General features: G+C 39.3%; 2 protein-coding genes across 6 annotated transcripts in view; both read left to right on the top strand.

Moving 5' to 3' along the window:
- Positions 1-48: 48 nt before the first annotated feature.
- On the top strand, positions 49-1184 carry LOC138127955 (transmembrane protein 248-like). The gene is made up of 4 exons (XM_069044098.1): positions 49-353; positions 401-751; positions 828-935; positions 987-1184. The coding sequence occupies exons 1-4, from the start codon at positions 195-197 to the stop codon at positions 1116-1118; spliced, it is 750 nt and encodes a 249-aa protein (XP_068900199.1). The 5' UTR covers positions 49-194; the 3' UTR covers positions 1119-1184.
- A 298-nt stretch (positions 1185-1482) lies between these two features.
- Positions 1483-12116, top strand: part of LOC138129929 (rho GTPase-activating protein 12-like) — a 20815-nt gene continuing 10181 nt past the window's right edge. For 2 of the 5 annotated variants that reach the window (XM_069046264.1, XM_069046265.1), the window contains exon 1: positions 1483-2171. In XM_069046264.1, coding sequence (XP_068902365.1) covers positions 1767-2171 — 405 coding nt within the window. In that variant the 5' untranslated portion in view covers positions 1483-1766. Of the gene's footprint in view, positions 2172-9131; positions 9879-9992; positions 10349-12116 lie in introns of those variants that run through there. The other 3 variants (XM_069046263.1, XM_069046267.1, XM_069046266.1) reach the window with 3 other exon arrangements.

Raw genomic sequence — 12116 nt, 5'->3', positions numbered from 1 at the left:
CGACGGCCACACCTCGAACTAACCTCTACCGTAACCTCAATTTGACATCCCCGGAAAATTACTAAAATTGCACAATTTTGAGGTTAGGAATCCTCATACAATTTCAAACACACACAACTCCGCAAGCCTCAATTATGCCAGGTATCAGCTCATCTTATCTCAATCTCTGATAACGAATCTGATGGAAGTGGAGTATGTTGTTCGCATCGGTGAAAAACTGCAATGATTTCTTCAAGACGCGCCCCCCGATGGTCATCTTCCTCGTCAGCCTGGTCCTGATGATGGTCGCGACCTTTTGCTTGACGTTCTACGTCAAGTACACCGACAAAATCGCAAACACGGACGTGAAACAAGTGAGCGAGCGCCTCCTCGAACCCCACCACCTAACCTCAATTTGCAGAACTGGGCCTCTCTGACCGAGCACGCGAGCAACCAGGATCTGTGCGCGGGCAGCGACGACCACGCCGCCCAAATGGAACTCAAACTGCAAGCCGGCGACCCGACCAGCGTCGCGACCTGGATCACCCTCAACCTGACCGACTTCAAACGTGGGAGCGCAGTCAGGGGTTTCTACGATCTGCGACGGTGGCTGCCGCGGTGCGCGAACAGAGATGAGACGGCGGTCTTGAGGGTGGATTTCGTCATGCCGAAGGGCGAGAGCAACGGGACTGTTTGTGCGGTCCTCCAGGGCCCCTCAAAATACATCAGCATGCCAGATGTGAGCCTTTGCGAGGCCACCAAAGCGGCGCAGGTATGACACCTGTCAAAAAAAATTTGGCGACGAGAGCTGCCAAAGTCACGTCTTAGCTTTATTCGACTTTTTGTAGAATGCTACTGTTACAACGCTCTACTCAAATCCGGACCTCTGCACCCACTCAAACTTGGCGAAGTTGTTACTTAACACCGGATACGAACTCGAGAGTTACTTAAGTCAAGTACGTTGCAACCCCAGTTTCAACAAAAATTAACAATTGGGTTTTTTTCAGGAGGACAGAAATATTATTTACGTTCACCTAGTTTGGTGCACTTACATTCTTTTGTTTTGCATTTTAATTGTTTTATTCTACGCCATGTTTTACCAGTACGAAGAACCGGGGAAGAACTACAGGTTAACCTAGAGGGCGCACCTAGCGCATGAACTCTAGCATTGTATTTATTTAAGTGTGAAATAAATTATTTTTTTTTAATATACTTAAGTAGAGAACTTATTTTTTAAGACGTGTAGATTTAAATGAGTTTTTTCAAAGCACAAAAGGTCCAAATAAGTCAAAATGACGTTGCATATAAGGTGAGAAAGTCACGTCTTAGCTTGACGTTATTTAATCTTGCCGCAAAGGATGTGAAGTTAGTCGCTCCAAGGTCATTGCCAAAAAAAAATTGTAACAATTCAATTGCAGAATGTTCAAGGTTAGTTGTGTCATTCGGCGAATCAGCGAACTTACAGAGATAACGAGAAACAGTTTTATCCTGTACATTCTGCATAAATATTTGCAGAGTATTTTTGTGGAAGTGTGCTGTGACTGCTGTGTGAATTTAGCCACTCGCCAGAGGGCGCTTGCACAACTCAATCGAAATTTGATTTGTGAAATAAATTGTGATGTTTGAGCAGAACAGACCTAATTTCGTGTCGTAAATCATGAAGAGGCGAGAGCGCGCTCAGTTCCTTATCTGGAGTTCGGCTACGTTCCGTCATCGGGTGGCGGGCGATAAGAAAATCAGTCTTATCAGACTGCATTTTTTATTCAAGACACGTTGAAAGTGTGAAAATGTCGGTGCTGCGCCGTTGGAAAAGTTTCTCCTCGAAGAAGTACAGCAGCACTGGCGAACTGAAAGCGAGCGAGCAGGACGCGCCCCGGGCGCGGATCCGCGGGCGAGGCCTCGTCCGGGAGCGTTCCATATCGATGGAGACCGTCCCCCTGCGCTTCGCGCTCGAGTCCAACGAGCTCTACCTCCGCCAGAAGAAGAAACAGGAGCTGACGCCGCCTCGGACACCCCAGACCCCGCAGCCTCCACCGCGCCGCAACCAACCCAATCGGGCCCAGCTGAAGAAGCGCAAGTCGCAGTCATTCGACGAGACGAGGTTCGCCGCCTGCATCGAGGAGATCCAGTTGCGGGGCGCTCAGGGGCGCCCGGGGCACCGCTCCCGCTACAACACTGTCGACGTTATGAAGGTCAGTTTTTCATTAATTCGCGCGCGGAAGGCTCGAACGAGTCGTTTTCCATGTACTGAAAATTTATAGGGGAAAAAATTCAGAGTTGCCAACAATATGTGTACCTAGGATTCAGTACTGTCCGCCCGTCCTAGGGTTAATTCGTGTTCGTGTGGTGTTATTAAGGTGAAAATACGAGTATGATTGAGGTTAGAACGCTGTCACAGTGTCAATATTAAACACACAAATGAGATCGTGTAAACATTATTTCTGAAGTGGTTTTTTCTATATGAAGTGTAACTGTATCTGATCAATTGTAGTCGCTGTCAAACATGTACAAATTGGTTGACTTGAATTCCCCTGCTGACAAAGATCAAAGCTGCCAACCGTATAAAATAAAGAGCAGGTACAGGAAATGTTCTATGTGGGGTGTGGGTTTTTTTCGACCAACTTATAAATGCAGTGATAAACTCGTTGCAATTTAACTCTGGAAATGAAGCGTTAACAACACAGTGAAATTTGTATGTGCAACATACCTATAACATTTTGTAACATTAAATGTTAAAGGCAATTAAGAATTACTGTTTGAGTAGGCAATACAGTTAAGGAATATTTTTTATTCGGTTTATTTGACACATATCTGACGTAACATTAACAGCAGTTACTTGTCAATGCTGCGGCTGTCAGTGTAGAACAGTCAGTAACCGGAAGTTACTCCAGTTGTACCATTAAAAAATAAAATTCAGTATTACCAACTTAAACAGTCCTTCTCGATCAGCTTATATTGGGTGATTCAAGATGATTGTGGATAAGTTTGGCAACTATGTACGAAAATGTATGTGCCAAGTGTGTGGATGGGTTGACAGTTGACATTTGTATGACATTTCATAGGCGTGCATTTAATTTTTTTTATACATTTGTACGTTGACTTGACAATTTTCAAAATTGCGCGACTATGAACTGTCAAGGAAATGTCAACTCTATCCCACCCACACAGCTGCCACATAAATTTTCGTACATGGTTGCCATACTTATCCACAATCATTTTGAATCACCCAATACCATGGACCTAGTATTAGAAAAAAACATGGCAAATTTTGAAGGGTTTCTAGCGCCGCCGCCGGTGGGCCAGGCCGAAGGGTCGACGCTCCGGGTTGGAATCTTTTTGCCGAAGTTTTTTTTTACTTGAAGAAAGAAAACGCATTATTGTACCTAACCTTCTTTATATTTTTTTGTTTTGTTTTTTAATGAAATTAGGTTTTAAAATTTCATTTTTAAATGCCTTTAGCCGACTGGCCCACCATTTTTTTTCGTAAATTCGGGCGTTTCCTTTCAGGGTGGTGATATGGGCACTCAGGGCAACCACCCTGATTTTCTTTTGTTCAAAAAGCCGTCGCAAATCTGGCGACTTCTCATGGTGAGTTTTACAAATCTCACCTGTGATGCAGATTTATGATTATTTTTTTGGTTATCGCCGTTCAAAAAATGTTGTTTTTTTGAACAATCTTTGTAGTACTTTTCAAAGCGATGAACTTGTGAGATGTCCGAATACTAATAAATCCTCAATTGTTCTTTTTTTTTCATACTTACAATAGAGCATTAGATACATCATATTTAAGCAATAATATTTGAATATCCTCAAATATGTTATTATTGTTGTGAATGCATCAGTTATAGCTTATATAAATAAAAGGGAAAAAAAGACGAGCCATCATACAAGCTGGCAGGGCCAATACTTTTTATCAACTTCCTAATAAGTGATTCGGAAGTCACGTTAAGCCATTGGTCCCGGTCTATTGAGTTGGTCATCATGCCCCTCATAGATTTGTAAACCAGTCCTCGACTGTGTAACACATTTTTTTTTTCGTACACTTTTTTATTTAAAAATGTTATCGAGATAAAATTGAACGTAATAATAAAAATAACAATACAATAAATCCAAACAGTCATAGATCAAGTTACTTTTTCTCATTCACGAATGAAAAATTAAACTTTTCGATATCATCTTAGTTTGCAAAACTTTAGCGCACTCGTGCGAAAATAACTTTCTTTTCGCACTAAGTGTGAAAAAGTCAGAATCCGACGTATTTTCATATTTTATAATACCTATGTACTAATTATTCAAGGAAACGTCGAAGTATTTGAACTACTTTTTAACATTTAAAAGTTTCAAAAATTCCGTTAGTTGTATTCAACAATAGAAAATCTGGTAATACGGGGTGATCAAGGGGGACTGTTTGAGTTGGTAATATTATTATAAACATTTTTTTATTCGGCTGTTTGCAACACTGCAACCGGATATGTTTTGTTGGTTTATTTGACATATATCTGACGTAACATTAATATTGCCAAAATGGTAGGTTATGAGAGTAAAAATTGACTAAAAAGATATTAAATTTGAAATGCAGAACAATTATCTAAAAATTAAATAAGGGAAATACCCCAAGTGCCCCCCATTTTGGCTTTAAACATAAATTAACCTTTTTTAGGCTTTCGAGCAGACTCACCAGCATGTTTAATTTAATTCGAAATGTCGAAAGTTACTTCTCAATGATGCGGCTGTCAATCTCAAGCCGTCAACAACCGGAAGTTACTCCCGTTGTACCATTTAAAAATTCAATTCGATTAAAAAAAATAAATAAACAATCGTATACCTTCTGGCTAAGGCCAAGTGCTAGAAGTTTTCAGGTCGCACAAGCGCCGCTAACATGACCTAACGACCACTACTATACTTGGGCCAACCAACAGATATACCTAGTAATAAAACCGCCCCCTAGTGCCCGCGTATTTTAAATAGCAGCTTCCAATTGGCTTATTCAAAACGTGCGCAAATTTTTGAAAGCCTGATGTACATCCACAAAAATTACTTGACGGTATCCGGCATCTCATTCGTTTTAACCTCGCTTCGGGAGTTTGACCACTTGTTTATGTTTGTTTGTTTTCCTCGGCGTTTTTCGATTTGTATTACAAAATAGTTTTTTTTCAAGATTTTTGTTTCTCTAGTTGAATGACAAATGGCAAAGAACCTGCTTCATTGTGAAACAGGCTTCGGCGTATATCGTTCTACGCAACTAGGCCACATCCCCTTTTTTTTATTACTATATCTGTTGGTTGGCCCAAGTATAAGTAAGTAGCCGGGACCCGGGATCGACAGCTTTACATCTCCGAAAGATGGTAGTGATTTGAAAAAACCTGATGATTTAACTGGGAATCGAACCCGGGCGGTATGGGTGATAAGCCAGTATCTATTCAATTCAATTAAGTAAGGGAAACTAACAACTTTTAAAAAAATCGAAATCCAATTAGGACGATTTATCTTTTCTGGTAGATAAAAATTGATACAGTACTTATGTAATTGTTATCAAGATACCATTTTTGTCAATATTTGTCACCCTTTTCTCAATGTTTCATCACCTGTAATATCTTTAATGCGGAAAACATATTTTATCAGTTAATAACTCTTGCTATTTTAAAATTTACATGAGATATTCGTATCTTAATAAAAATTATTTAAATTTCTCCAATAACATTATTATTTCAGTCTGTAACTTCAATGTTGAAATATAAATACATATTAGATATCATAATTTACGGACGTTTGAAGAAAAAAATGTTTATATTGTTTAAGGAATTTTATAGACCATACCAACGCTCGACCATCGACCGTCTTTTGTTTAACTAAAACGCTCAAAAGTCGAAATGTGTTATTCGTTATTAAATTTAAGCGCTGAACGTTCGAGCGTATTACGTGCGTGTTTATCTTTAAGAAATAAATTTAGATACAATAGTTATGTAAGTACAGTTGCGGACACGGAATTTCGGACAGCCAAGGTCACTTCTATCAAAAAAATGTAAAACTGCCTTTATGCATTAGTAACCTCAATTTTGATTACCGTCAAATTTGTCACTTTGACACTCGGACACTGCAAAATCAAAGTATTGATCTCATAAATGATCACCATGTGAATTAACAGACAGCGTAGGACAAAAAGTCCAAGATTCAGTAAAAAACACAAGTAAAAGTGGAAGCAAAGAGCAATAAGAATACGGACGCTTTATTGAAAAATGTAAATTCAACAATTTACGAAATAGCTATTTATGTAACCAGTTAGGAAATGCGTTATTTTGTGTAACGAGTGGAATATTTGCGGGACGAGCGCAGCGAGATCCCGCAAAATCACAGGAGTTACACAAAATTGCATTTCCTAACGTGTTACGTACAAGATTTTTTCTAATTTTGACAAAAAAAAAGTTTCTGCAAACGTTAAACGAAGTAATGAATTTCATTAATAATAAATTATTATTGTGTTAAAATATCAAGTAGGTAAGTAGGCACGGTTATTTTGCTTAAAAACAAAAAATATGGCAGTCTCAACTGGTGATACAATAAATTTTTCCTAACCAGTTAGGAAAGATTTTACTTTTCGTAACCAGTTACGAAAAGTGTGACGTTTCCAAACGTCAATTAATTTTGAAAACTGTCACTTTATATGTCAAAATTAGAAAAAATAAATTTTTGTTGGTCTATAGATCTTTGGGTACTTTTGGAGTGAATAAAAATTAATACTTTTTAAAAGGGTTTTAGGCCTTTTTCAGTTGTTTTTTTTTTTTTTTTGGGGAGAACAGTTAAATTTTTAGGGTTGTGCTTTGTTTTTTGAAAACGCCAAATGTCCTGGTCCAGGAATAATAAGCCATTTTGTAAGTTTTTTAGATCTTTTTCGGATGTTTACTTTTGGGAAAACACTAAATTTGTAGGACTCTACCCTGTTTTTTCATGTGCCCAATTTTTGGTAGTCTACAGATACCGAGTATCTGGGTACTTTTGGAGTGAATAAAAAAAAATTAATGCTTTTTGAAGGGTTTTAAACAACAGCTAAATTTGTAAGATTCTACCCTGTTTTTTAAGACGCCACATGCCCTGGTCCAGAAGTAACATTTTATATCCTACTTAGTAAGGTAATTGGAGTATGTTGACAGCTAACCTAAAATTTAGAGCCAAAAAATCTTTCTTTACAATGTTTTACATTAACAATAGAATAACTTAACGATTCCTATTCTCGAAGCTCGAAGCAAATATCTAAGGGCACCCTTTGCTGAAAACAAACATGTTCAATGATGTCCTGATTAAACATAAACAAATGTCATTCGTGTCAAACGGTGGGAAATTCAAACTTTACACTGTTCTAAACGGTTTAATTTTTCCAACGCCTACTCACCCCACGATTTCATTTGAACGCGCGATACTATTTTACTTGCTGTACTTACCAGAACGTAACTCTGTCGAACATTTAAAATATTTTAAAATACCTGGTGATTTATTTAATTTTACGTCTAGCTGACTACCAGAAAAAGACGTATTGCTCAGATAGAACTGGCTTAATGTATTGTATTTTGGGTTGCCTAAGATCGCTCTGACAGTTTTGCCATACCATAACCTCGTTTCTGCTGCCTTTTGCGTTTTTAAATTTTGTTTCACCACTTGTTTTCTCGGTTGTTACCAAAAATCAGTCTTTATCAAGACTACGCAAGACACCGAAGAACACGAGACATCCACAATTGAATATTACTTCCAACAAGTGCCAAGGGGTGTGGGAAGCTCGGCCGTGTCTTTGGGATGTTGCTGTAACAAAAGGAACTTCTGGCGCTGCTGAAAATGTGTCTTCTTTAAGAAGACTTTCACAACAAGTGGATTTATCACACGCTACATCTCAAAAAACTGTTAAGATAGACCAGATTACGAAAGAGAATGACTTACTGTCACTGGTTGGATTAGTCAATGAACAACGATCTTCTGGATTTATCCTTCTTCAATGACGAAGCATGGTTTCATTTCCAGGGATACCTATGTGAATTCACAAAATGTGCGGATGTGGAGGGCAGAAAATCACATTTTTTTATCAAGAATCGCAGTTGCACCCTCAAAAAATTGGAGCGCGGGTCGCCATCTCGCGTAGACGTTTTCTTTGATGTGTCTGTCACAGCTGTGCGTTCGGAAGAATTCATCATTTAACTTCATCCGACTTAAAATTGAAAATTAGACAAAATGTGCGTGTATTTCATCAAAACTTGTCGTTGAGTATTCGAAAATATGAATCGCCAAGTAACGTATGTAGACGTCCAAGATTTACAGTAATCGTAAATTTTACGAAAAATTATAAATACATATATTTTTCCGTAGTTCCGTGAGATTTGAAATCCAAGAACGAATTGTAGAACTAACCCAATTTGTTAAACAAATTAACGTTATCGTGACATAATTAAGTTACGCCATACGTTTTGATCAAGTTTGTTTATCTTATCAAAGACGGCTAGACGAGAAAAATCACCTGCTAGTAAATTCACATTCTGTGGATTGAGGTATTACAAAAGAAAAACTAAAAGGGGCACTAAGTCACTGAACATGACAAAACAAGCTGCAAAATTGGCGATCAAAGAACGATACGAAGTGTAGCTAACACATGGCTGGACCAGACTGGCCAACTGCCTTTTCTTAAAAGAAGTCCAAGTCTTTCTGTAAGATCACCGGAAGCAACAAGTCTCGGTCGTGCCTCCTCATTTAACAAAAGCAACGTTCGTGGCTTCTTTTTAAAGCTTGGCAACATCATGCTTAAGCATGAGCTACCTCTATCTGGTACCATCGTAGTTGGCGTTGAAAACCCGGATGTGCCGCCAGCCTCGCAACGTTAGACAAACTGGTAGACAGATTTCCACTACCGCCAGCAGCGCTACCTATCGGCGATACTAGTCTCACTCATGTTATGAAGCTTGCGGCACATTCAACTAAGCCACCAACGCCTACTACGATGGTACGTAAAACTAACTACTTCTGACCCCGTACTGCTATTGCTAGATACGATCATTAGTGCCACATTGATATGCAGGTACAGGATTCCAAGTAGACAGACACATTAGTAATAGCAAGGTATCGACAACAAAATAGAGAGCAAGTAGCAGAAGTGGAATATCTAGGGATAAAGATCTCTACTAACGGAAAAGTAGAGGAGGAAGAAAACATCAAATAAACAAAGATAACAGAGCGAACAACCAAACACTTATCAGTAGCATTCTGCCAAGAGCAGAATTCCCAAGAGCGTAGCTAAACCAATGATGACATGCACAGCTGAAACAAGGCCGGAGGCAACGATCACCAAAAGAATATTAGAAACAGCAGAGATGAAAATATTAAGGAAGATAACAAATGAGACCCTTAGAAATAGAGCAAGGAGTGAAGATATTGGAAAAACATGTCAGCTGGATAATATGAATGAGCTGTTAAGTGGAGGAAAAAAAGAATAGAAGGAATGGCAAATCGCAAGAGATGGAGAAGAAGATCAACAGGAAGAAGAAGAAAGAGGTGGTGTGACGACTAAATAAGAGGTTAAGAATCGAAGAAGGAACAGGCAAGTTGCCTATTAACAAAAAGGAAGAAGAAGATTTGTTTGTGGATAAAGTTGGCAGTCCTGGAGGTCCGCAGATTTATTTAATCGAACGGCGGCAGCGTTCGCAATCTGTCACAATCGATTCGGCTAATCTTATCAGTTCGATGGAAAAAGGCGAGAGTGATCGGTCATGTATTCTCGCGATTTCGAAAAGAACGAAAAGAGGGCGAGGAAGAATCGGGTGGAGCTGGTGAGGATGCGGTCTAACGACGGCGAAGACGAAAAGCCGTTCGGCACCCTCTACAAGAGCAAATCCGACTGGTACATCAACTTGGTCCAACCTGATGACGTAAGTGCTTTTAATTGGGCCAATTTAGCGCAAGGGAACGAAACCCGACGGATGAGTAATAATTTCGTAATTGGGAGCGCCGCGTCTTATCAATGAGCTCATTATTTGCTCTTTTAGTACATAAAGAGACGTCAAGCGACGACGTTAGCGCCGGATGTGGTCGCGCTCGCTCCCGAAACACTCCGTCGACGATGTGGAATCGGTGTGTTGTCCAATGGTTGGACGAGTTGCGGTACGCGCCCGAGTACTACGACGAAGTGGCGTCGGCGATGACCTCCAGGTGGTTGCGGATCAACTACGGACAGGTGTGCAGAGTGTCGGTCAATTTCGGTGATTCGGTGGAGAGGTTGCGCCGCGAACCGGTCGTCTACGAGACGCTCGACGACGACGCCGCCGAAGACGTCGTCATGTGGAAGAGGCAGTTGAGGCACTCGTACTGCGGCGAGGAGGAGCACTTCTTGGAGAACGAGGTAGAGGCCAAAACAACAACACAGACACGGCTGGCTGATAGCGCCGATAAGCGATATCGCGGACCAAACGGGAGGCGGTGCGTTGACGTGGTGCACGTTTATGGACAAGAAAATACAATGCATCGGAGATAATCGAAACGCATAAGCGCTGCCCATCCGGTGCGATTAATGCGACGGAAGGGTTATTTATTATTCACGCTGGAATGTGGTGAGGCGAGACTCGATCCAGTCGTCGTGGCGTTTGACGTTTAACATTTGACATCTGACATCTGTCACCTCTTCAATTTTGTCATTTTGGAAAAGGCGACGTTTTTGCTCGAGAATTAAATTATTCTCCAGTTCAACTCATTAAAGCATCATTTAAATGTTGCTTCCTGCGATAAGAGTGAGGTTTAGAGATTTCTGGAAATGGCATGACGCACTTTATTTGGTTTTTCTAGACACTTTCGGAAGTTTCTATCGTTGTCTTGAAACGCCGGTTTGATAAGATTTCTCAAAAGCAGAGTAAAATCTACGACATTATCAAAAAGCGTGAATCCTTAGTGCCCATTAAGAGGTTTTCGAAACATGCTTAAATGTACCCAGTCGACTACCGACTAGATCTTTTTTAATGTTGCAATCAAAGTAACCCGCGTTCGGAAACTAATCCGTTTGGCGCAATTTTGAACGTATGTCTGTTTAAGACGCATTTGACATTTTGTTCGCGACCGTAAGTCTTATTTTATGTTGTGCGGGTCAAGTAACGACGAGCGTGTTCCAAACGTGCCAGTTTTTGAACGCCGTTTATCGAGTCGAGGAAGTGGTTGAATTATCAGATCGGCGAAGAGTTCGATTGCGTCTGCTGCGGAACGAAATGACGCCAACTTTTTTGTTTATTTCAGACTAACCGGTTAAAAATTATCAACAAGTAGTTATGTTGTAAAGTTAACATTTTGGTGTAGTAAACAGAAGAGATTGTAAAGTGTAAACACTCCATGTTCTAATCGAGGAAACGCAAACGCTAAATCATAATTTGGAAATGAAAAATTCAATCTTTTGAACATTACTTTTATAATTGCGAATTAACTGAGTCGTGATTTAAAAAAAAACCTTTTTGTAGGTCGTTCTTTGTTAAAAAAAAGCGTGTTTTTTAAAAGAACAGCAAATAAATAAAATAGCTTAAAACAATTGACGATATTTTTTTTATATTAGATGAATTGACGAAGATATAACTAAACAAACAAGGTGAGAAAAAAACTGTTACACTGAGATAGAGATAGAGAATTTTGAAATTTTAATTGACAATTACAACAAACGAAAAGCCACAATTTAAACGACCAATTATGGCTTGTCCGGCTCGAAGGACCAAAAAATGTTTGTCTCCGGTTATATCGTGTAACCTGGATTATTCAATAATATAAATAAACAATATTAATGACAAAAAATGTTTTCAAAGTTTGTAAACACTTGTTGTGAGACACTGTTTACTTTAAGGGAGAAGACTTTTGTAGACTATCAGCAAAAATAAATATTTGTAAATACATATAAAGGGTGAGCTACGGATTTCCTTAAATATTATTGCAATACTGAAGGATTCTGTTCAAATGTTAAAATACCGTCTCAGTCGACAATTCATTTTTACGAACCTGGACCGGAAATGACACAAACTTTGTTGTAAATTGTTGTTTGTAAATTCATCTTGATGTGTGTGTTCTATGACTTTTCTCGGAAAGAGATGTAAAGTGTAGAAATAATTTACAAATCATTAACAAATGACGAGTTTACGGGG

Source organism: Tenebrio molitor, chromosome 4, assembly GCF_963966145.1.
Source record: "Tenebrio molitor chromosome 4, icTenMoli1.1, whole genome shotgun sequence".
NCBI lineage: Eukaryota > Metazoa > Arthropoda > Insecta > Coleoptera > Tenebrionidae > Tenebrio > Tenebrio molitor.
The sequence above is the reverse complement of the archived record's forward strand: the minus strand, read 5'-3'. Positions and strand labels throughout refer to the sequence as shown.

What these genes read in the sequence shown, in the direction of transcription:
- LOC138127955 (XM_069044098.1), top strand. Translation starts at nt 195, where the DNA reads ATGTTGTTCGCATCGGTGAAAAACTGCAATGATTTCTTCAAGACGCGC. An exon ending in CAAACACGGACGTGAAACAA is followed by an intron (nt 354 to 400) that starts GTGAGCGAGCGC and finishes CTCAATTTGCAG; the next exon opens with AACTGGGCCTCTCTGACCGA. An exon ending in TCGAGAGTTACTTAAGTCAA is followed by an intron (nt 936 to 986) that starts GTACGTTGCAAC and finishes GGTTTTTTTCAG; the next exon opens with GAGGACAGAAATATTATTTA.